The 24129-nt window shown below is 40.0% G+C and overlaps 1 protein-coding gene across 5 annotated transcripts in view; it reads left to right on the top strand.

Moving 5' to 3' along the window:
- The window catches only part of HECW2 (HECT, C2 and WW domain containing E3 ubiquitin protein ligase 2), a 408801-nt gene that overhangs the window by 359531 nt on the left and 25141 nt on the right, over positions 1 to 24129 (top strand). For all 5 annotated transcript variants that reach the window (XM_059051743.2, XM_067026482.1, XM_067026483.1 and 2 more), the window contains 7 exons: positions 248 to 368; positions 2084 to 2197; positions 13419 to 13571; positions 15586 to 15684; positions 19039 to 19168; positions 21187 to 21333; positions 22295 to 22409. In XM_059051743.2, the coding sequence (XP_058907726.1) occupies positions 248 to 368; positions 2084 to 2197; positions 13419 to 13571; positions 15586 to 15684; positions 19039 to 19168; positions 21187 to 21333; positions 22295 to 22409 (879 nt within the window). The remainder of the gene's footprint in view (positions 1 to 247; positions 369 to 2083; positions 2198 to 13418; positions 13572 to 15585; positions 15685 to 19038; positions 19169 to 21186; positions 21334 to 22294; positions 22410 to 24129) is intronic.

The following is a 24129-nucleotide window of genomic DNA, read 5'->3' as shown; positions in this document are numbered from 1 at the left end:
CACATGGGCACCATTGTAACTCTTCAAATAGGATTTGAAGGCCGCAAAGAAGACATCTTAAGATCCTGGTTAAGCTCTGTGATAGCCTTCAACTTGGAGAGGTGAAAAGTGCAGGGACCTAAAAGTATTGCCTCCTTTTACTTGTTAACTGTGATCTCAGCCCCGTGGTAATATTTTTCATGGTGATGTGATGAACGTAAGGACATCGCACAAATCCACACCCTTGTCTCTTCGTGGTTTGTTGTAGGTACTCAGCGTGCCAATGCCCGTGCTCCAGCCCCTTACAAGCGAGACTTTGAAGCCAAACTAAGAAACTTTTACAGGAAGTTAGAGACTAAAGGATATGGACAAGGCCCAGGGAAATTAAAGTAAGTCAAAATAATACAAACCCCAGGATTTGTAGATGGTGAAAAGATGGGATGCAATTTGGAATGTAGGAAATGGATTGATTTGGGATGACGAGCCTTTGTTTTAGTTGGCATAATTATTTTGGCATGTGTAAATTACAGGATCATCGAAAACATAGTTCTTGAATTAAGCACAATTGAACTTAAGGTTTGTTTTTTGTTTTGTTTTTGCGGTACGCGGGCCCTCTCGCTGTTGTGGCCTCTCCTGTTGCGGAGCACAGGCTCCGGACACGCAGGCTCAGTGGCCATGGCTCACGGGCCCAGCCACTCTGTGGCGTGTGGGATCCTCCCGGACCGGGGCATGAACCCACGTCCCCTGAATCGGCAGGCAGACTCTCAACCACTGTGCTACCAGGAGAGCCCTGAACTTAAGGTTTTAAAACAGATAGGAAAGAGACGACCATGTTTCACATAAAAATAAGGCAAAATTAAAAGCTGATTTATTTTGTTCTCCTGAAAAGTACCTCTTTGTTGACTTATCGCATATTTATTAGCTATAAGGCTGTCACAGTGTCTTGTATTGCACGTCACTGTCTCCTGGGCTGACCTGAGTGTAGGACTTACTGCTCAGCTCTGTTTCCTTCTGTGAAGTAAGCTTTAACTTGTCCAATGGAATATGTCATGAATGTTGTTTCTGCCTGTCTTTATCCACCTCCCTTTAAATGGGGAAATTGAAACATCATCATGTTGTTTGGCCTAGAATTATCTGAATTTCCTACTTACCCATACTCCCTTCAGCGCCACCTCCACCCCTGCCCCATGTCCCCACTAGACATCACTATGCCACTTGAGAGGACAGAGGAGGGAGGGTCTGACTGCAGTAGCGCCAGGACTCGGGTGTGTGAGAGAATTGCCCAGCCCAACAGGCACACGGCTCACTGCCCCCCAAGCAGGGCTTGCTCATCTGAACTCACAGGTTCCCCTTTCACCACCCTGGAAAACATCAACCTGCCCCAAACACCGTACCTCTCTGAGCTTCACTTATTAAGGTCTTGCTGATCAAGCTTTCATACCTTCAGCCTCCCTATCATCTCTCTTTCCATTACTATTTGCATTAAGGGCAAATTGACACCTGTTTAAGGGGGACTTAAATTGTCATTGTCACAAGTAGATTAATCAACCACCAGTATCATTCATTTGTCTCTGTCACTCAGGGAATCTCAAGATTCACTTAATTTTAAAGTTAAACTAAGCACAACAGTAAACTCCACTGCTTTGGGGGACACTGAGAATTTTTTTTTCCTTCTTGTTCTCACTGTTATCTTTCTAGGTACTTAAGAATTGAATTCCTAGGTGCATTCCGGCTTAAAACATTACCTCCTAGGGTTGCTCTTCCTTTCCTAAACAAATGTTTTGTGTGTGTGTGTGTGTTGTTTTTTAATCATTTTCCTTCCGGGATAAATGGATGTGACCATTCAGAAAGGACTCTTGTATTGGTTTTACAGGTCTTAGGTGGGGTGCTCTATTTACCAATGATTCTCTGGTGTAACTTTTGTTAATGCTATTAAGAGTTACAGACAGATGTGTGCTTTATTGCAGACAGCGATGATAGTAAGTCACTCCACTTTTCCCCTAGTTAATTGTGGTAAGTGGAAATTAAATGGCAAGTGCCCAGTTCTGGAAAGGTAAGGATTAGGAATTAATCTGTATTTTTCAAATTGTCTTTTTCTGGACAGGTTAATTATCAGAAGAGATCACTTGCTCGAAGATGCCTTTAATCAGATTATGGGCTACTCCAGAAAAGACCTGCAGAGAAATAAGCTGTATGTCACATTTGTTGGGGAGGAAGGGTGAGTAGCACAGAGAAGTGGCCTGTGAAGCACAGGCTGTGGCTGCCGGAGGATGTTTCCCCACACTGTCCCCTGCGGTTGCCTGAAACAGGAAATCCTTCTGACGGGAAATGCTGTTCTCATACACTTAAACCTTTCAGTTTTTTTTTAAAAAAAAGCTTCCTTTGATTTTTAAATCATTTGACATAGAAATTCTTTGGTAAAAACTCATAACTATAGATCTTTTTTTTTTTTTTTTTTTTTGCGATACGCGGGCCTCTCACTGTTGTGGCCTCTCCCGCTGCGGAGCACAGGCTCCAGACACGCAGGCTCAGCGGCCATGGCTCACGGCCCCAGCCGCTCCGCGGCATGTGGGATCTTCCCGGACCGGGTCACGAACCCGTGTCCCCTGCATCAGCAGGCGGACTCTCAACCACTGCGCCACCAAGGAAGCCCTATAGATCATTTTTGAGAACAGAAACTTAGTTTCATTTCTTCTCTCTGTAACTCTTTCTCTCAAAGGGAAAACATGTTTGTTTGTTTTATTGAAGTATAATTGATTTATAATGTTGTGTTAATTTCTGCTGTACAGCACAGTGCTTCAGTTATATATATATATGTACATTCTTTTTAAAATTCTTTTCCATTATGGTTTATCACAGGATATTGAATATAGTTCCCTGTGCTATACAGTAGGATCTTGTTGTTTATTCATCCTCTATATAATAGTTTGCTACTGCTAACCCCAAGCTCCTCCCACTCTATCTCTCCCTCCCCGCCCCCCCACCCTGGCAACCACAAGTCTGTCCTCTATGTCCATGAGTCTGTTTCTGTTTTGTAGATAAGTTCATTTCTGTCATCTTTTAGATTCCACATATAAGTGATATCATATAGTATTTGTCTTTTTCTTTCTGACTTACTTCACTTAGTATGATAATCTCTAGGCCCATCCATGTTGCTACAGATGGCATCATTTCATTCTTTTTTATGGCTGAGTAGTATTCCATTGTATATATGTACCACATCTTCTCTATCCATTCATCTGTCCATGGACATTTTGGTTGTTTCCATGTCTTGGCTATTGTGAATAGTGCTGCTATGAACATAGGGGTGCATGTATCTTTTTTGAATTAGAGTTTTGTTTGGGTATATGCCCAGGAGTGGGATTGCTGGATCATATGGCAACTCTATTTTTAGTTTTTGAGGAACCTTCATACTGTTTTCCATAGTGGCTGTACCAATATACATTCCCACCAACAGTGTTAAGAGGGTTCAAAACATGGGCTTTGAGATTAAAAAAGCAAGGAATTGCATTTTAACATCTATGATCTTGTTATGTGCACAGGAATACTAAGTAAATCATACTTCACCTGTTAAATAAGCTCAGTTTCAGAATCACGAATTAGAAACTAGTGTTTGCTAGAGAATAGGGGGTGTGGGGAGGATGCAGGATGGGTGAAATAGGAGAAGGGGATTAAGAGGCGCAAACTTCCATTTGTAAAATAAATAAGTCACAGGATGTAATGTACAGCAAAGGGAATATAGTCAACATTGTAATAACTTTGTATGCTGACAAGATGGTAACTAGACTCACAGTGGTGGCCATCTCACAGTGTATCAAATTATGCAATCACTACGTTGTATACCTGCAACTAATATGATATTGTATGTCAACTGTACTTCAATTTTTAAAAGATAGAAAAAGAGGAAAAAAGAAGAATCCTTCTGTTCCACCTGGAACTCTCCCCAGCTGTATCTCTTGGGCCTTGGTTCTTATTTTTCTGTCCCCACTTTTTCTCTTTCTTTGGCACACCTACCAAAATAACTACCCTCCATAAACAGAGTCCAGCCTTCTGTGACTCTTCCGTGAGTATGCTCCTAGAGATGAGGGTTAGGAAATGAATGAGTAAAGACTCCTACACGGTGTTTATTGCATTCAAATAGGCATAACGGTGGTGTTATGACTCTTCAGAAGATGACAGCTCTCATCTCTCCTAGACCCCTTACTCTTTCCTCATTTCAGGTTTAGATTTGGAGTCTCAGCATCTTCTTTGTAGACATCACTAGAGTGAATTTTTAAAATACCACATGATTGTCTGAACTCTGGTTGTCTTCTCTTTAGCTCCTTAACTGCTGTTGATCTGGATCATTTTAAGGCTACCCCTCTCAGTCTTGCCCAGGAATAAAGTATATTAGATTATGGAATCCTAGCAATAATATTCAACAAATTCAGCCATTTGGTGTATGGTTGATGAAATGGAGCTGTCAAAGTATAAAATAATTTACATGTGCTGGTAGAACTAGATAAGAGTAAAATTGAGATTTAAAATTCAACCTCTTGTCTTTTCCATCCAGGATTCTTAGACCAACCCTGGGGTTTAGGCAAAACTCCTGAACTCTGAGATCTATCTGAATTTTTTCCTACCCATGGATCTTTTCACTATTCCGGCTAGTGACTGATAACTTCTCTTGTCATATATAGTGTTCTATAGTCTCCGAGCTGTGACTAGATTAAAGTAAAATATTACATGGGAAAACAATATAATGTGACAGAGTTTGAGAAGCTTGCCTGAGACTTGAACCTTTTGTTGCTGACAAGGCTTAATGGACTTCTAGCTTTTGTTAGCTGTCTTAAAGATGCAGGTGCACAACTGAAAATGAAGGCAAATGTTTTTAGCCTAATCACAGGTATGCATGGGATCCCAGTATTTCTTTACATAACCTGTCTGGTGTGGATGAGAATACTTTTCCTCCCCCAGAACTCCAGCTGCCTTTCTTCTTTGTTGGAGTACAGTTTGTTGAGATCTCAGAGATGTAGGCAAGAGCCTTTGGAAACCATGGTACTTAGGTTTGAATAGAACAGATGCTATCATGCTTGAGCATCCTAAAGCTGTCTCCTCATGATCTGGACTGACATCCATTCCTAGGAGGAGGTCCAGGCAGAGTGGGGCCTGAAACCTTATTTAATTGCCATTAATGTCCAAATGTTTTCCTGCCTCCATTTCTTATCTTCTTCCTGTAACCCCAGGAGGAAAATAAGAGGGAGGATATTTTGAGGTGTGACCTCAGCCCTCAGGGACAATCTCTTAATCAGGCCGCTCTGCATTTGGTATTGAAACTGGAATGGGGCCAGATAACTTCTGGTCTCGTGGCTTTATCATGTCAGTATAATACATACAGATGATTAGATATAGACTTTATTTTGCTATTAAGGCATTGGGAATATATAATACTATTTTGAAAGATTAATGCAGTATGCTTGCTAAAAAATTGAAACCTCAGGGCTTCCCTGGTGGCGCAGTGGTTGAGAATCCGCCTGCCGATGATGCAGGGGACACGGGTTTGTGCCCCGGTCCGGGAAGATCCCACATGCCGCCGAGCGGCTGGGCCCGTGAGCCATGGCCGCTGAGCCTGCGCGTCCGGAGCCTGTGCTCCGCAACGGGAGAGGCCACAACAGTGAGAGGCCCACGTATCACAAAAAAATAACTAATTAAATAAAATGAAACCTCAAAACAACATAAAATTAAGGAGTTATTTTAGCCTTTGTCATCTTACTACATTAAAATTAAAGATCATAACATTTCTTTCTGAATTATAATAAATACCCAAAGAGAAAAGCTATCTAGGTTTTTCTGTGGAATTCTGAAATGGAGCTGAAAGTTTTCTGGTCACTTTTCCATCATTAATTTTAATGCCCTCAAAATGTGTCATTTTTTTAAGTTCTTCATGTCTAGCTCTAGTGGTAGGTATTAAAAAACATATATGCCTAGTGCCCAGATGTTGGCTTGCAATATCATTCTTCAATAAAAGGGACTAGGGCTCCTTGGAGAAATGGGTGATTCTAGGACTGGGGCAGGAAATATACAAGACGGCACCTGAAGCATCGTGTGCCAGAAAGTATAGAGGAGCTCAGACAGCTCACAGTGATGTCAAAGGGACACAAAAACCAACTGAAAGAACTGCCAGTGGTCAAAGCTGGAATAATTTGAGCAACAAAATAAAGTAGTATTGGATTAGAACCTCAAAGTATAAAATAAATATCTATATACTGATATAAATAAAATAAATATCTATATACTGATACAAATACACAATTGAATAAATAAATAAATAACAATAGACAAATTTGTGCAGAAGATTTCCAAGTAATTCTGCATAATTCCCTGCTCCTTAATTGTGAGTTGCACATAGTGACTTTCTTCCAAATAGTACAGTATGAAAGGGGGAAAAAGAAGTTAAGTCTACAGTGGAGAAGCCTGACAAACACACAACCAGGTGATCAAGGCTAAAATCTAAAATCAACAGTGATATATCCTGTTGATAGTATGTACCCTTGGTATGATGTGATGAGAATGACACTTTACTGTCTTCCTCCCCAAAACATGTAACACCAGTCTAATCAGGAGTAAACATCAGATAAATCCAAATTGGGGGACATTCTACAAGATTACCTTATCAGTGCCCCTTAAAACTGTCAAGGTCCTCAAAAACCAAAAGCATCTAAGAAACTGTCAGAGCCAAGATGAACCTAAGGAAACATGGCAATTAAATGTAACGTGGTATCCTGAATGGGATCCTGGATCAGAAAAGGGACATTAAGCAAAAACGAAAGAAATCTGACTAAAGTATGGGTTTTAGTTAATAATGTATCAATATCAGTTCATTAATTGTAACAGATGTACTGTACTTAAGTATGGGTTTTAGTTAATAATGTATCAATATCAGTTCATTAATTCTAACAAATGTACTGTACTTATGTAAGATGTTGATAAGAGGGAAACGAGTGTGAGGTATATAAGAATTCTCCCTACTATCTTTGTAACTTTTCCATAAATCAAAAACTAATCTGAAATAGAACATTTATTAAAGAAAGCATAGGGTCAGGATTTGGGGAGATTTAGAGAATGTTTCCCTGTACAACTTTTCTTATTTCTTTGCTGTCTGATGAGTGATTGCCACCAGGGTTTGGTATGTGTATACTTCCTTTTGCACTTGAGGTCAGGAGAGTGATAAGTATATAGATACAGATAATTCTGTGGAAGGAATTAGTAGAGGTATTGGTATGTATAGAGTATCATTTTGTGTTGCTAAAGTCAACTTTGTTATCTGTGAGGGAATAATACTTTGCAATTCTTATTGATACCATCTCGCTGATTGTATTTTCTACCTGTCATAATCAGGGTCTTTATTTATAATAGATTAGTGAGGGCATAAAGGGAAAGGGATTTATTTTTAAGAATAATGCGTCGGCCTGCCCTCCATAAAGGTGTGAATTAGCAGATTCACTCAGAGACTTCAGCTCTGCTTTAAGACGTTTCTTTGCGTAGATCTTGACACATGATATATAGGTTGTTCCTGAAATGGAAGAGCTGAGTCAAGAGAAATGATGGGAAATGTTATAGTCATAAATTTACAGGACAACTACAAATTCCATGTGAGGTAGAATTAACCCCAGAATAGTAGAGATGCCTGTATTCAATTAAAAATACAAAAATAAATCTAGAACCTATTAATGTAAATATACTAGTTGACAGCTAATTGTTATATCTCGCTAAACTAATGCTTCATGTTATGCTTGGCTTTTTTATGAAAAGCAGATGGTTTCTAAGCAAACCACTGTGATTTAATTTGGTCAGCACTGAAGGTTTTGTTCTAGTCATTAAAATTTCCACTCAACTTAATTTGGTTATCTGCTCTTGCAAAGTGGGGAAGAGGAGAAGACAGCAGTGGTGGAAGAGCTTGGAAACTGAGTCATCTTGACTGAATGTGGTGGGAAATTACATACTCTAGTTGCCTCTTTCTGTTGTGCTTCTGTCCGCCTAGAAGTTGCTTCTTTAGGAAGGGAGCCAGTAGAATACCGCATATTCTCCAGTGTATTATTTTCTTCTAAATGTGTGGTGTCAAAACTTAGCTAGGCAGACTATCGTGTTCTGATGGCACATTTGGGGCCATTCACTTCTTTTTATTTATTTTTTTATTGAAGTACAGTTGATTTACAATATTGTGTTAGTTTCAGGTGTACATTCACTTCTTAGTACCCAAAACAAGTAAGGAAATAATGGTCTGGATAAAGAGAGGATGTTTACACTGTGATTGCCTCACCTCTTTTTTTCTCCATGGCCAGCTCTATAAAAGGCACCTTTCTTTAGGAAAGAATGAGTTCATTATATGTAAGGTGCCATTGATGTGACATTAGTCATCTGTCTTGCAAAGCCACACTTGGACTAGGGAGGGGATGCGTGCACACAATTTTAGTTTGGGGGTTTAAGAACAGGTGCGCTCTTCCTGTGATATTTCTACTTAGACAAATGAAAGCAACTAGGGAGGATGAGATCTGAAAGGTTTCTTGGGTCCCTACTTATAAAATAACCAGCAGCTCTTAACATCTGACTGATCTAGAAGTTGTTTGGGGTCCTGGGCTTGATCATTTATTCCTCAAAAATTTGTAAAGCTTCAAGTGAAACTTTATGGTGCTGCTTGTTTTCTTCTAAAAAGAGACACTTGCAGGATAACCTAACTGATCCATACCGTGCTGGAGAAGGGTGCTTCTGTATCTAGGCTTTGGCTTGGTATCTATCACCAGGTAAAACTTTGTTGTACTAATTGCTCACAAAATTCCTTACTCACCCATCAGGCCTTCTTAAGTGGCTCAAGAACTAAAGCCTTGCTGCTATAAATATCTGAGGCTGGATCAAGTGTGTAGGCCATTTGTGCCTGAACCAACTTGTAAGAAAGCAGAGTCTCCCAGAAAACTTGTAGGAAATGATAGTGAGACTTCCCAATGGCACCATCCTCTTTCATTTTATAGTCTACTTCCTTTGGAATACTTGGTAAATTTTAGTTGAAAATAAAGAACAGGAGAATAAAACTATTTATTTTAACAAATATTGGCTGCTACTAACAACTCGGGTGGTGTCAGCCCAGCAACGGGATGGTGTTTAAAATGCCTTATCAGCACTTCATGGGGCTCAAAACGACATTGCCACCCTAAGGACATCTGTGCTTATTCCGAAATGGCCTCAGATGCAGCTGTTGTGTGGCTACACACCCGTTGTCCGGAGTTTCATTATTTCCATGCCAAGTCTTTAGCTGTGGAACCAACCTAACTGGCCAAACAGGAATGTAACAAATGAGCCCTGTGATATGAGTCATATTAACTATTTATATGGAAGAGGTTGCTAAGACAGGAAGCGCATGCATAAGGTATCCTGCTGGGACACGTCTTATTGAATTAGGTAGACATATGTAATGTGTAGTCAACAACCTGCCCTCAGATATGTGGTTCTGAATTTCAGATTATAATCAAATCAAACTTTAAAAACTGTCTTGGCTTCAGAGTGACTCTATCAGTGCTGCTAGAGTTAAAAAAACAGCAGATAAAAGCCTGAGCAGCTGAGGAAGATACATTTCCCTCCTAGAGGAGCTGCTAGCTTTGTTCTCTCTTGGGAAAAAAAGGAGTTTTACTTTTCAGCTTAACTCCTCAGGGAACATTCATTGTATCTTTAGCCAGATTTAGTTATCATCATGAAAACGAACCAATCAGTGAGGTCCATCTTTGTTGTTTTAACAAACTTTACCATATTAGAAGATATTAGACTTGGAAAAGACACGGAGCAAGCTTTCTAAGCATAATTCACTTGAGCGATTTCTGACAGTGTTTGCTAATTGGGTTGTCTTTTAAGGATTGGCATGACCTATTAATGCATTGAATATAAGGCAGACTTGTGCAAAACTGTTCACTCCGCTAGATGCGAAATAACAATGTAAATTATGTTGATTTCCTTTAGAGAGCATCAGACAGCTCCACTCAGTGATTCAGTAATATAAACTGATCCCCTCCTATGTATCAGACTAAGTACTCAGGATCCAAAAATGAGAAAGACATAGTCCCTGCCCTCAGTAGGGTTACAGTTTAGATGTGTGTCTAGTGAGAGTGAGACACATAGGCAGACAATTATAAGATGCTTGCTAAGTGCGGTATTATTAAAACACTGAGAGCTGAAGCTCAGTGAAAACCTGTTGTTTCTAACTGAATGCCACTGTTTAATTTTAAGCAGCTAAAAACCCATTTTACTTATACCAGTTGTCTCTTTGTAAGAAAACTGACTGAGAGTGTTTGGCTCATGTTTCAGCTGTCTGTGACCCTTATCCTCGTGTGCCTTGATTGTGTCTGAAGGCTTCTGCAGAGTAGGGACCCTGCAGACCAGGGCTCACTCACGGTCTCACCCTAGGGTGTGTGCAACTCTCTTGGAGGTTGCATACACCCTAGGGTATCGTCCTCATTTTATCTTGAAGTGATCCTCACTAAAGAAGAGGGTTTAGAGTAAGTCAGGTTTTTTTAATAAAGCATTTTCCTCCTACTTTCTTCTGTAGCAGGGGTTGACAAACTTTCTCTGTAAAGGGCCAGATAGTAAATATTTTAGGCTTTGCAGACCATACATTCCCTGTTGCACCTACTCAACTCTGCCATCATAACAGGGAAGCAGCCCCAGACAACACATAAACAAATGGGCGTGGCTGTGTTCCAATAAAACTTTATTTACAAAGACAGCGGTTGGGCCAGATTTGGCCCTCAGGCCATAGTTTGCCATAAGCAACGTTGTTTTGCTTAGGAGCATTTAAAATTTATTGAAGGGTGAGCTGTAAGGAGTAATGAACATTACACTTGGGATCAGGAAACCGGTGTCAAGACCTGGATCCTCCACTACAGCTTTCATTTGATACAAGTCAGTGATTTCCTTCAGCCCCAGTCTTCTCAGTGAAATGAGGGGATGGACAAAATGACTGCTCAGATGCCATTGATGGCATTCTCTGTTTTCTGAAGAGACACAGGGTTCTGAAATTCACCATCGATAGGAAATTTAGAGATGTTTTGCATCCACAGGGATCCAGGTAGACTGGAATCATGAACTCAGTCTCACAAAGTGAAATTTAGTAGGAAAAGTATAACGTCTAGTACTCAGATTTTAAAAAGATACAGTGACGTGCAGACAGGATGGGAGAGTCCTAGGTTAAAGAAGCATAGGTGAAAGGTTTGAGCTGATGACTAGTTCATGATGAGTCAACAAAGTCAAGTGACTGCCCCACAAGGCAGAGTGACATTAAGCTGCATTAGTGGGGAAAAGTGTCCAGGAAGAGAGGTCAAGAGCCCTTTCTAAGTTTTTGCTAACGAGACCACACCTTGAGTGTTATGATCAGCATAGACACCGCCCCTTAGGTCAGACTTTGACACCTGGAGAATGTCCAGAGCAGAGGACCAGTGTGGTGAGGGAATTCCCTACCCTGCATTGAGAGGAGGTTGAAAGAAGTGTCTGTGTTCATGAACAAGGAGGGGGTAGGGACCAAGGATATGGAAACTGCTGAACTTAGAGTTCTTGCAGAAAATGACTTTTGGAAAAAAATGTCCATCTTTAGCATCTAGATTAATACCCAAAACATAATAGGCCCTCAAATATTTATTGAAAGAAAACCTCTAAGTATGTGAAGAACGTTCAAGTGGAAGAAGTATTCTACTTGTTCTTGGTGGCATCAGAGACCACAACTAGGACAGTGGAAGGAAGCCACAAGACGCTGCCTTGGTCTCGGCGCCAAGAGGGGTAGCCTGCGTCACTGTACCTGGCAGGCAGCCGGAGGGCTGCTTTGGGAGCCCCCCTGCAGGGTGATCTGAGCATAGTCCCATGGTTCCTGGTAGCCACAGTATATTCAGCTGCCCCAGAAGGCAGTTCTGTCATGTCACCTTAAGGCCTCTCTGGCCTTGAGAGTCTGCTGTGTTTGCATTTTTCTGTACACATAGGTGTCTTGTCAGTCTACACTCATATCTCCCAAAGTGCAGTGTGGACTGGTGAGGTGTGAGATGATTGTAGCTATTACATAGACTGACATTTTTAATTTTAATATTTATGTGTTGCTTTTAATGTGTATTAGAAAAGATATAAAGCTAGCACATCATAATTCCATCAATATTGTGTAAGACAAGGCTACATTGGAAAAGCAAGTAAAACTAGAAATATTAAGGAAATGGCAGTGCGTATATCGCAAAAATTGAGAAAGTAGTTAGGTGGATAGCTGAGGTCTGTTCTGAGTAAATTCTATTAAACTCTTGTCTAAGACATACAAAAGCCATTTTATTTTTCTTACTAGTATTCCAACTCCCTCTTCTACCTATAATAGGATGCTTTTCTCTATCACACAATCCCATCACCACACAAGACTCAGATGATTTCTTTGTCATTAAAAAAAAAACCAGTAATGCCCATTGGAGGAAATTCCATAAGAGGAAAAGAAATAGAGTGAACAAAGGAAATCTTATAAAATCCCACCACCCCAACTTATCCGTAGCTTTCGTTCCCCCTTCAGAATTCCTTCCTGTCTTTGAACCCTTGTGTAAACTTTTTATCATAGGGTAGATGTACTTTACATTTTTCATTTTAAATTGAGCATATCAAATTGCTTTATTGCAAACTCCTCTTTGCTGTGTTTTTTGCTCTCAGCATTGTTGGCCACTTGTCATTCCTCAAACCTCACACAATAATTTCTCAAACTTTACTTTGACCCTGATGTCTTTGTAAGTAAAATGGAATTTACACTGTAGTTCAGGTGCTGGAGTTTCAGCCTCTTCTCCGAATACCTTACCGAGTTAGCTTTAGACACCCTCACTTTTCTTGTTTATAATTTTCCGTGGCGTTTTATAATTTAAAGTTTTCACATGAACCCTATCATTCCATCTTTTGCCTCTGATCTCCCTAGGAGGCCTTGTATCTGTAATATCCTCTCACCAATTCACTAAAGTCTCTTTCCTTCCCCATTTAAAAGTGTTTCAGAAATCCATGAGGACTCCATGTCCCATGGATGTATGTAGCTGATGCCCTCTGGTTTAACCTGCTTAAATAAATCATTCCCACTGTACTCTCTCTCCCCATAACCTGGCTCTGGGCATTTCAATTTACCTTTTTCTGCATATTTATACAAGCAAATTATTAGCATACTGCCTATCTCATCCATTATCTGATATGTAGCTTTAGTTTTAGATATGCTCCATATAAATGTCCATTACGTTATTTTGGGTCAAAACATGTTTGAGATCAGGAATCATGACCATTCAATGTCCAATGTTTTGGACAATCCTGGTACGTGGATAATTAGACTTCTAAGGAGTTCTGTAGAAAGTTGAGCACTGTAGAAAATGTGCCTAATAAATAGAAAAAAATAATAACTGGTTGTTCTTTTTGTGAATTTTTTAAAGGCTGGATTACAGTGGACCTTCCAGAGAGTTTTTCTTCCTGGTATCCAGAGAACTCTTTAACCCATATTATGGCTTATTTGAATATTCAGCCAATGACACATACACAGTACAAATAAGTCCCATGTCTGCTTTTGTAGACAATCACCATGAATGGTAAGTATTTTTTTTCTCCAACGCTTTTCTTCAGCTGATTTTCTGTGATATTCGTTTTTATAGGAACCCACACTTTTTTAAAAAACATTTTTTCCCTTGGAGAAAATCATATTTTCAGTTAACTATCTCATTTGACTCTTGTTTGTGCTGTCAAATTTAACATACAGGCAGTCTCCAAGCTAGGAATAGATTATGTTCCATAAGGCCAATTTTAAGTGAGTTGGGTAGAATTCAAAAGGTTTTTTCCACTGAAAGAAAGTTGCAGTTGATGTTAGGTTCCCAGCAAGACCCTAAATCCCTCTCTGCAGCTTTGGGCCACTCTGAGATCTGATGGGGGCAGGTGGGGGCTGAGTAGGGGAATGTCCTGACCCAGAGGTCAGGCAGCTTCTGAAGCAGCCCTTGGGGAAGTGGCTAACACTGGGGGAGGGGCAGAGCAGCTGGGCTGTTGGTGTTGTAGGGGGAGGGAGGGTGGGAGGATGGGGTGCCCTGGAGGAACGGAAGGTGGAAGAGAATGCTGGCAGGCAGGCAGGCAGGAAGGCAGGAGTGCGGAGTCACAGCAGTGGCCCCTTACCCTAGTGACTGTTTCAAGTTTGTAGCCAGGAATTGCCCCTTTCCTAATTTCTCACGCAAAACCAAGGAAAACTGGGCTAGGATTCCCATCTGGGAATTAGTTATTCTGAAAATCCCTAATTGCACTCTTTTCATGACATTTTTTTTTTACATGCCTGCATTTATAGACTTGAAGTACCTTTATAACCCCTGTTTGCTTGTTCCTGTTCATTTTCACTATAGTAACAAAAAAAAGAACACGAGTGCGACTCATGGAAACACTTTCTTTGAGTCACGAGGTTAATATTGGTGGGTGGAGGGCATTAAGTTTTAGGACTTATTCTTCAAATTAACTTCCGTTTAACTGCAATTTGGAGTCCTCCTAAGAGTAGCTATGGCAGTTAAACTAACATAAGTGGATAAAGAAAAACAAAGCTGCTGGACATTCATCTTAAAATGGTTGCCTAACACTAAAATTACAAATGAACAGTATGAACCTCAGTGTGGATTTACACTTGCGGAAGGCACCAGGCTTTCAAAGAGCTAGAAACTTGAGTACTTCCGAAAAGGAAAATACATGTACATCTCAACAAACCCAGTCATGAGAGATATATTTAATAAATTTTCCAAAGTGATTCAGTATAGAATTGAGCACTGAAATTTTAAAGAACAGAATGTCCCATGAGGAAACTCCCTCAAATGTACACATGCATGATTCTTGGATGGTGAGTTATCATCAAGAGAGGGGTTTGAGAGAGAACAGAAATAGGAACTTTCTCACTCTGAGACTGGGCTTTTCCTCAAAAGGGAATTGCCACTAGGTTTGCATTAGAGAAATCCTGCTAATATTCACGCAAGCAAACTACAAGGGGACAACATTTTTCCCACCACCACTGGTCTCATTCTGTCAACATTTCTTAGAAGTGATTTAGGGAAATTTCACTGCCATGCTAACAGGAAATTCATGTTGGCCATGTAGGGTGCTACATGGTGGACATTACTGACACAGGGTGAAAGTGGAGCAGTATCTCTCTGAACATCAGAGTGAAACAGATTTCTTCTACAAGGAGATGTGAATATCAGCCTAATGAAGACCCAGCCTGCAGTGCACACAAACTCTCATGGAAAAACTTAGATGATTAGAGCTGGAAAGCATTCTTTCTTTTTTTTTTTTTTTTTTTTTTTTTTTTTGCTGTACGCGGGCCTCTCACTGCTGCGGCCTCTCCCGTTGCGGAGCACAGGCTCCGGACGCGCAGGCTCAGCGGCCATGGTTCACGGGCCCAGCCGCTCTGCGGCATGTGGGATCTTCCCGGACCGGGGCACGAACCCGTGTCCCCTGCATCGGCAGGCGGACTCTCAACCACTGCGCCACCAGGGAAGCCCTGGAAAGCATTCTTGAGAGCAAATAGAACAGTTCAGAAATTGCTCCATGACGTGTAAGCCATCTCCTGCTTTTCCTTCACAGGTTCCGGTTCAGTGGTAGGATCCTTGGTCTTGCACTAATTCACCAGTATTTGTTGGATGCCTTCTTCACACGGCCCTTTTATAAGGCTCTTCTCAGAATGTAAGAGTGATTTTATTGCTTATGTAATTAGCATGTAAAGAATGTAATATTTCCTTTATCAAAGAGGGTCTTTTGACAATGTCATTTATCATCGGCTCACTATCTCAAATCTATTATTACTTACTTAATAGTGATTTAGATTTCTGAAACTAATCAACTAATATAATTTCGAATGTGGTTACTGGATTTTTCCAGCTTCTGTTCCTTTATTCCTGTCTTGCTCCCAAAGGCTTAGTTTTGCTCCACTCTGAATAATTCATTCTCATTTGTTGCTACACATGTTTCTTCAAAACAATTGTACTTCAAATACAGTACTGGAATTCCTGTGGTATTAATGCCGATTATTAATAGAATAGCTGTGGCTTAGTCTTGGTGACTCACAGCCCCCCATCTTTCACAAGATGCATTTTACATTTTGCTTTATGCAAACTTTTAACTGTTTATTCTTGGTTCATATTTTCTTTCTCCTTTTTTTAAAAAATTTGTTTGTTTGTTAGAGGTGGGCAATATTTTGAAAGTCCCATATTTATCTTGAGATCTCTCTGTATGCAAGACAGTAATTTACAATGGCAGATTAAAATCTAGCATTCACAGAACTTTTTCTTCCTTGTTAGCACAATGAAAGATTACAATTATTGTGAAATGTAGAGCAAACAGTTTCTGTCCTATAATCAGTAGTCACTTACAAGGCTGAACAGAAGAAGGCAACTGTCTGTGAGGGTAGTAGCTCAAACTTGCAATGAGAAGAGGCAGAATGATTGCATGGCTCTGACCAGCTCATTCCTTAACCAAGGCCATGTATCTGCTTTCTGTAAAAACGGAAGCCTAGAACTCAATTGAAAGCAAAGTATTTCTAATGGTTCTTAAAGAGGGTCAGTAGGAAGACTTTTGCCATCCTCCCTTTTGGTATATGGACCGATGAAGTCCTGGGCACCTGGACACTGGCTTCTGCCTTTCTGGTTCTTCTGGCCCATTTGCATCTTCCCATTTCATTGCCTTATCTCTCATTTTCCATTTAAGCTTCCTGAAAAAGTAGTCTCTACTGACTGTTGACACACCCTCAACACATTTTAGCCTGGCTTTTTTTCCCCACCAATAACCTATGGAAGCTTTTAAAGAATGTTTTCTAGTCTTTATCTTAATGGACCATTCTGCTGCTTTTGATACTGTTGACCCCTCCCAACCCCACCCATTTCTCTTGAGTTCTTCCTTCACTGGCCTATGTGACACTGCTCTCCTGGTTCTCCTTTTACTTTTATGCCTCCTTTGTGGATGTCCTGACTTGCCCTTTAACCTCGATGTTCCTGAAGCTTCCATTCTTGTCCCCTTGCTTTTCTCCCGCTGTGTGCTCTCATGGAATATCTCTTTACCTGTCTCATCTACTCTCCAATCCGCACCCACAGACATGATCTCCCTTGAGTCGTAGGCTCAAGCAGTCAACATTCCACTGAATATCTCCTCTTGTATGTCTCACAGGCACCTCAGAATCAACATGGTTAAAACTAGACTCATCAATTTCTCCTGACCTAAAAATGTACCTTCTCCCTTATGCCCAGTCACAGTTCAAGGTGCCAACATTCTCAAGTCACTCTGGTCAGAAATTGGGCGTCAACCTTAAACAGAGATGGCAAATACACAGCACAGTTTCTTCTCTTCCCCACCTCCCGCCCCATTCCCATGGCACACGTCACAAATCATTTAGGTACTTTTTCCTGCTGAACTTGTTGTGGCCTCAGGAATTTTTCAACTTTTGGCCCTCAAGACTGGCAATGAATCAGAGTTGTCTTATAACTTGAGTTCATTTGCCATCCCATTTTAGATATACTTCTTTATACTACCCAGTAAAACCATTTATTAATTTCCACATTCACCTCCTGAATAATTCTTAAATTCATCTTCTCTACCCTAATAGCTGTGCCCTAATTAAAATTCTTATCTTATTTTGGCCAGATTACTATAGTGATCTATTAATTGGTTTCCACCCAATGATTACCACCACCCCCAATTTTAAGTAATCCTCTGCACTGCCACTTCCAGAAGAACAATTTAAAGTCACACCCCATGTCTCACCATGTCATTCCCTGTTTTAAAACCTTTCAGTAGTTCTGAATCACGAAGCTGCTTAGAATGACGTTCAGACCTGCTCCCAGCTACCTTTCCAGCCTCATTCTCTAGACATTCTGTCTTGTGGTTAACTCTCTGATGCTTCCAGTATGCTTGGAAAATCTGTATACTCCATCCCTTTGTGCTTTGCTCAGGTTGTTTTCTTCTCCTGTCTCTCTTTTTCCCCTTCTTCTCCTTTTCATCCATCCCCCTCTAGCTTGAAACATCCTGCAAACTTTAATATAGGTATCATCTGCTCCAAAAGGCTTCTTCTAAATCTCCAGGTCAAAGTAAATGCTTTGCATGTTTGCTGTGGGAGGTCCCTATATCTACCTTATCTTTTGTTTTTTTAACTGAAGTGTAACGTACATACAAAAAAGTGCACTAATAATAAGTGTTACGCACCCTAGGCTATCACTTATCACCTTATGTTAACTTATCTATTTGTGTCTCTGTCTGTCCAGCTAGACCATTAGCTCCTTGAGGGCAGTAACTGTTTATCAAGTAGCTATTAAGATATTTGGCACATACTTGGTGCCTAATACATGTGTAGACTGAACTAAACAAAATGGTCTTTGAACTTGGACTGATGGGAAGAAGTTTCAAGACAACTAAAGCAAATCAATTGCTACCATCTTAAAACAGGGTCATATAATAGTAACTCCACCTCATGTAGATCTTCTCTTAGAAAACCATTATAATTGTAGAGCAATTCTGTAGCTTTCAGTTTTCAGAATCACAGAAAGAATAAGAACCATGAAGAAAAAAGGGACGTATGTGAATGTGGATCACAGAATCTAGTCTTAAAAAAAAAAAAAAGTTAAAGTACAGTATAGAAACATATGAAGAATTTCTAATTAGGAGAATGATAATTTAAGATTGTATAACATAGCCAAAGAATACTGAACCCAAGTTGTCGACTCGAGTTCCATTTCCAGCTCTGGCATTAATCATGGGTGACGGTGCAAATGGCAGCCACTCTTTGTACCTCCAGTTCTGTGTCTTAAAAGACAAAACAAACTGAGTGATTCCTAAGGCATTTTATATATCAGAATTTGTCAATTTTATGTCAAATTTCTGAATTATTTCACTGGTTTGGTTACTGACTTTGATGAAGAACATTCCAGAAATCACTACCTATTTTAGTTGATCTTGTTCTTGTCATTATTTCTTAGTTTCTTTCCTCACAACTCTGGGTTTTTGCTAATAGCCATGACTACATATTTTTTTTCTGTCTGTTTATCATCTTAGTCTCTGTGACCTGAGTGATCTAGAATACCTTGATGAAGAGTTTCACCAGAGCCTGCAGTGGATGAAAGACAATGACATCCATGACATCCTGGACCTCACGTTCACTGTGAACGAAGAAGTTTTTGGGCAGGTCTGTGTGTGTGAATAACTGGTGACTAAGTGTGGTAATTGAAGGCTATTGGTTGGTGAAGAATTAATTCAGTGGGCTAAGATCAGATGCTTATTTATTTGTGGTTGGTTGGGTGGTTTAAAACCAGGTTTATGTACAGTTACAATAATCTTTGTTACAAAGGTTATTCTAATGCTGACTTCAGATTAAGATTTTCTAATTTATAGACTGTACTATTTGTATGTAGTAAACAATCTTTTTATTTCCAACTAAAATATCCTCATAAGATATTAGAGTTTGCCTTGTACTAAATACAGTTTTTAAATATCCATGCTACCCCAGAGTTGAATATTAAATTATTTAATTGGCCTTTGTACTTAACTCTCATTCATGTTTGACAACTGAAATGGATTGTTTTGAAGCTGAGGGAAAGTAAACAATATTTTGGTGAAGGTTTGGAAACATATTGTTTTTTTTTAAAGTTGATAGAAGAGTTGGTTAAAAGATTTTCAGAAATTATATACTAGTTCATAATTAATATTCTTAGTTAAACATTAATACTTGGCTATCTCCTGAATTTTGTATTTTGGAAAAGAAGTTCTCACTTTAACATTCGCTTGAATGTAATTCTGCTTCCTTAAGGTAAACCTTTATCTAAATATTGGCTTTCTATATGTAGTTGATTGTGAATCCTAAAGGAATTTGTGAAAATGTCTTTTTGTCAAACATTAAAATAGCAGTGGGACAGAATCTGGAGCCCCTTTGTTTCCATTTAAAAGACTTATTTGTTTAATCAGGATTTAAAGCTTAACTTTCAGCATTTGTGACATTATATATATATATATATATATATATATATATATATATATATATATATATATAATTTTTTTTTTTTTTAGGTAATAGCTAACCTTTTTTTTTACACCTTTATTTGAGTGTAATTGCTTTACAATGATGTGTCAGTTTTGCTTTATAACAAAGTGAATCAGTTATACATATACATATGTTCCCATATCTCTTCCCTCTTGCGTCTCCCTCCCTCCCATCCTCCCTATCCCACCCTCCTAGGTGGTCACAAAGCACAGAGCTGATCTCCCTGTGCTATGCGGCTGCTTCCCACTAGCTATCTATTTCACATTTGGTAGTGTATATATGCCCATGCCACTCTCTCACTTTGTCCCAGCTTATCCTTCCCCCCCCTGTGTCCTAAAGTCCATCCTCTAGTAGGTCTGCATCTTTATTGCCATCTTCATGACCTTTTTTTTTTTTTAGATTCCATATATATGTGTTAGCATACGGTATTTGTTTTTCTCTTTCTGACTTACTTCACTCTGTATGACAGACTCTAGGTCCATCCACCTCACTACAAATAACTCAATTTCATTTCTTTTTATGGCTGAGTAATATTTCATTGTATATATGTGCCACATCTTTATCCCTTCATCCGATGATGGACACTTAGGTTGCTTCCATCTCCTGGCTTTTGTAAATAGTGCTGCAATGAACATTTTGGTGCATGACTCTTTTTGAATTATGGTTTTCTCAGGGTATATGCCCAGTAGTGGGATTGCTCGGTCGGTCGTATGGCAGTTCTATTTTTAGTTTTTTAAGGAACCTCCATACTGTTCTCCATAGTGGCTGTACCAATTTACATTCCCACCAGCAGTGCAAGAGTGTTCCCTTTTCACCACACCCTCTCCAGTATTTATTGTTCGTAGATTTTTTGATGATGGCCATTCTGACCAGTGTGAGATGATATCTCATTGTAGTTTTGATTTGCATTTCTCTAATGATTAATGATGTTGAGCATCACATATATTTTTAAGCGCTGAGGCTTTCAGACGTCTGCTCATTGCTTAGTTTCCCCTGAGCATCAGTGGGTGCCTGGACTCTGTGCTGGTGCCACACAACCTGCTTGTGGGATGTACCCGGGCCAGGGCAAAGACAGGTAGCTGGCTGATTCCAGCTCATTGGTAGCAGTGGTCTGACAACATCAAGAGTATTGCTTTATGGTCAGTGCTTTTGTTTTTTAATCGCAGATTACCGAACGAGAATTAAAACCAGGGGGTGCTAACATCCCAGTCACCGAGAAGAATAAGAAGGAGTACATCGAGAGGATGGTGAAATGGAGGATTGAGAGGGGTGTTGTGCAGCAAACGGAGAGCTTAGTGCGTGGCTTTTATGAGGTAAAGACAATCAGCAGGAGTGGGGTTCTCAGTCTGATGTCAGCAATACCCTGGTCCACATCACTGTACTTCATATGTGTGCAATATTTCCATTTCTGTTTGGTGTATTTACTGTTGCTATTTCAATTCAAACACTTCAACATTTTTTCCTGTATGTTTTAAGAACACACAAAAAAGCTTATTGCCCTGTTACAAGAAATCACTGAAATAAAACGACCTGCATTCAAATACCATTTGACGATTTAATGACCACTAATAACATTTAAGTCATGCATTTTACTCATGCTTAAATATGTGTAATCAGATCTCATGCCTGATTTGTGAAATGATTGTATCTGAGGGTCAGAATGAGTTGCAACAAATATTCAATATGACTTCTTCCGTGCAAAAGCCATATCTAAAATAAAAATAAACTGTGAAAGTGACTGGAGCACTAGATCTTCTCCAAAAGAGAAAAAAAAAACTGGATTAATCAGTGACCAATTATAAAACAAAAATTCTGTTGAGAACCTCATCAACCTTGTACTAAAAATATATTTGTGGGCTTCCCTGGTGGCGCAGTGGTTGAGAGTCCGCCTGCCGATGCAGGGGACGCGGGCTCGTGCCCCGGTCCGGGAAGATCCCACATGCCGCGGAGCGGCTGGGCCCGTGAGCCATGGCCACTGGGCCTGCGCGTCCAGAGCCTGTGCTCCGCAGTGGGAGAGGCCGCAGTGGTGGGAGGCCCACATACTGCAAAAATATATATGTGTGTGTGTGTGTGTGTGTGTGTGTGTGTGTGTGTGTGTATTTATTTATTTTTTTTTTTATTTGTAGAGAGCTTTACATGTTTTAAAGTGCCTGCACAGAATACATCCATAGTATTCCCAAAACTCACTGTGCCCTCCTTTTCTGATGAGGCTTAATTATAGCTGAGGCTTCTCCAGGTTCTTAAGCCGTGTCCTGTATTCTTTTTATTCCACAGGTGGTGGATGCCAGGCTGGTATCTGTTTTTGATGCAAGAGAACTAGAACTGGTCATCGCAGGCACAGCTGAAATAGACCTTAGTGATTGGAGGAACAACACAGAATATAGAGGAGGTGAAATCTGACTTCTAGATGGCTGGATTTAAAGTTTCAGATTAGAGGGAAGCAAGCAGTTTGGCGCGTTGGCCTGGATCCAGGCCAGGCAGAGGCGCTTGCACTCTAATCATAGGTTTGATGTAGTTTGCTTTGAGACCTTGGCCAAGGTACATGCCCTTCTTTCCCTAGCTAGCTCATCTATCAAGTGGAAGGAGAGCTGTTTACACACCATCTAAGGATGTCATAACTCTTTATTGTTAGTGAAGAAATGCAGCCATAGGAGTACCAATTAATTGTTTTATGGTGTTGTTAGTGAAGCACCAGGGAGCTCATATCCAGCTGGCCAAACTCCACCTATCCTGCCTTCATTCTCAAACCTGAAGAAGCATGGCCTCTGAGCTTCTTAATGAACAAACACAGTTTTTCTACATTTCACCTGAACTGCTTACCAGTTGTAATTCACGGTTGAAACATGAATGGAGTAAGATATGGTTCTCAGATTTCAAGTTTCTTGAACAAGCCCTTCTAAAATTCAAGCATTAAGTTCAACTGAAAAGGAAACTGCTGTAAGATTAGTTAAAAACTACACACGTCACCAAATGGGAAGCTTTAGGAATGACATTTCTGTAGATCAATACAAATTTTCAATTAGTAATTGGCATCGAAACCTTTGAAATTTGACTGCTGAATTAAGACGCTTGGAAAGGGACCTGATGCTAACCCAGAGTTAAAGTTTTATCCAATACTTTTAATCAAAGAAAGAATACATTTTCTGAAATTTATTGTAGTGTTGTAAAGTGTTCAGAAAGTCGTGACAAATGACAGTTGGTTTTGGTTTTTGTTTTTGAACTCAGAATTTAAGAGGTTAGCAGTGGTTCTGAACTTGGAGAGTGAAGAATACAACCTTTAAGTCACTGAATTAATCACTTAGCAGACTAAAATGAGAGCTGAGCAGTTCTCCAGTTATCTGTAAATTGAAACAGATTTTTTTTAAAAAACGACAATTAAAAAGATTGGAGTACAAAAGATACCTTAACATTGGCTCAGTTGCTTTTGTTTTGGCCTCTGCTTGGCTCTTCCAGCCCATCACTGTTGCCCTGGGCTGGCTTTGCCCGTCCATTTTCTCTGAAAGACAATATTAAACTGCAGTGTCCATTGCTGCTATTTCTGAAGCCCAGTTGCTGTAATAACTCTTTTCCAATTGGCCCCGTGCATAATCCAAATATGACCTTGACTATTATAACTTTGTTAACTATTTTCACTAACTAGAACACAGTTTCTCCAACATGCTACATAACTTACATCTTACCATAAATGCTATTAGCTCATTCCTTCCCCCCCGTCCCCAACCCCCAGGAGATTCTAATAACAATGCCATTCTTCAAGTCAGCCAGTTTTGTATTTACACAGTATAGACTTTTATTCACTGTATATGACTAATCGAGTACCTATTTCTATGGTTATTGTCAATCTTATCAAATGAAATCCTTGGGAGGAGAGGGCTGGGGGGAGGGGCAGGAAAATGGCGAGATGCCCAGCTGCCATGTTTGCTAACCCACTTGGCACTGAATGAAGGGGCGGCTTTGCTGCCATTTGCCATATGTTCACAGGGCAGCTGTTTATAGAGAATAGGATGAGACATTTTTACTCCTCCTTCTCCAAATGGTTTGGCACAGACAGCAAAGGAGAGGCATAAAGGGGCTGATTCAAAGGGTCAGAAGACTTTAAAGCTATAAAG

This window comes from Kogia breviceps, chromosome 2 (assembly GCF_026419965.1).
Source record: "Kogia breviceps isolate mKogBre1 chromosome 2, mKogBre1 haplotype 1, whole genome shotgun sequence".
Taxonomy (NCBI): domain Eukaryota; kingdom Metazoa; phylum Chordata; class Mammalia; order Artiodactyla; family Physeteridae; genus Kogia; species Kogia breviceps.
The sequence above is the reverse complement of the archived record's forward strand: the minus strand, read 5'-3'. Positions and strand labels throughout refer to the sequence as shown.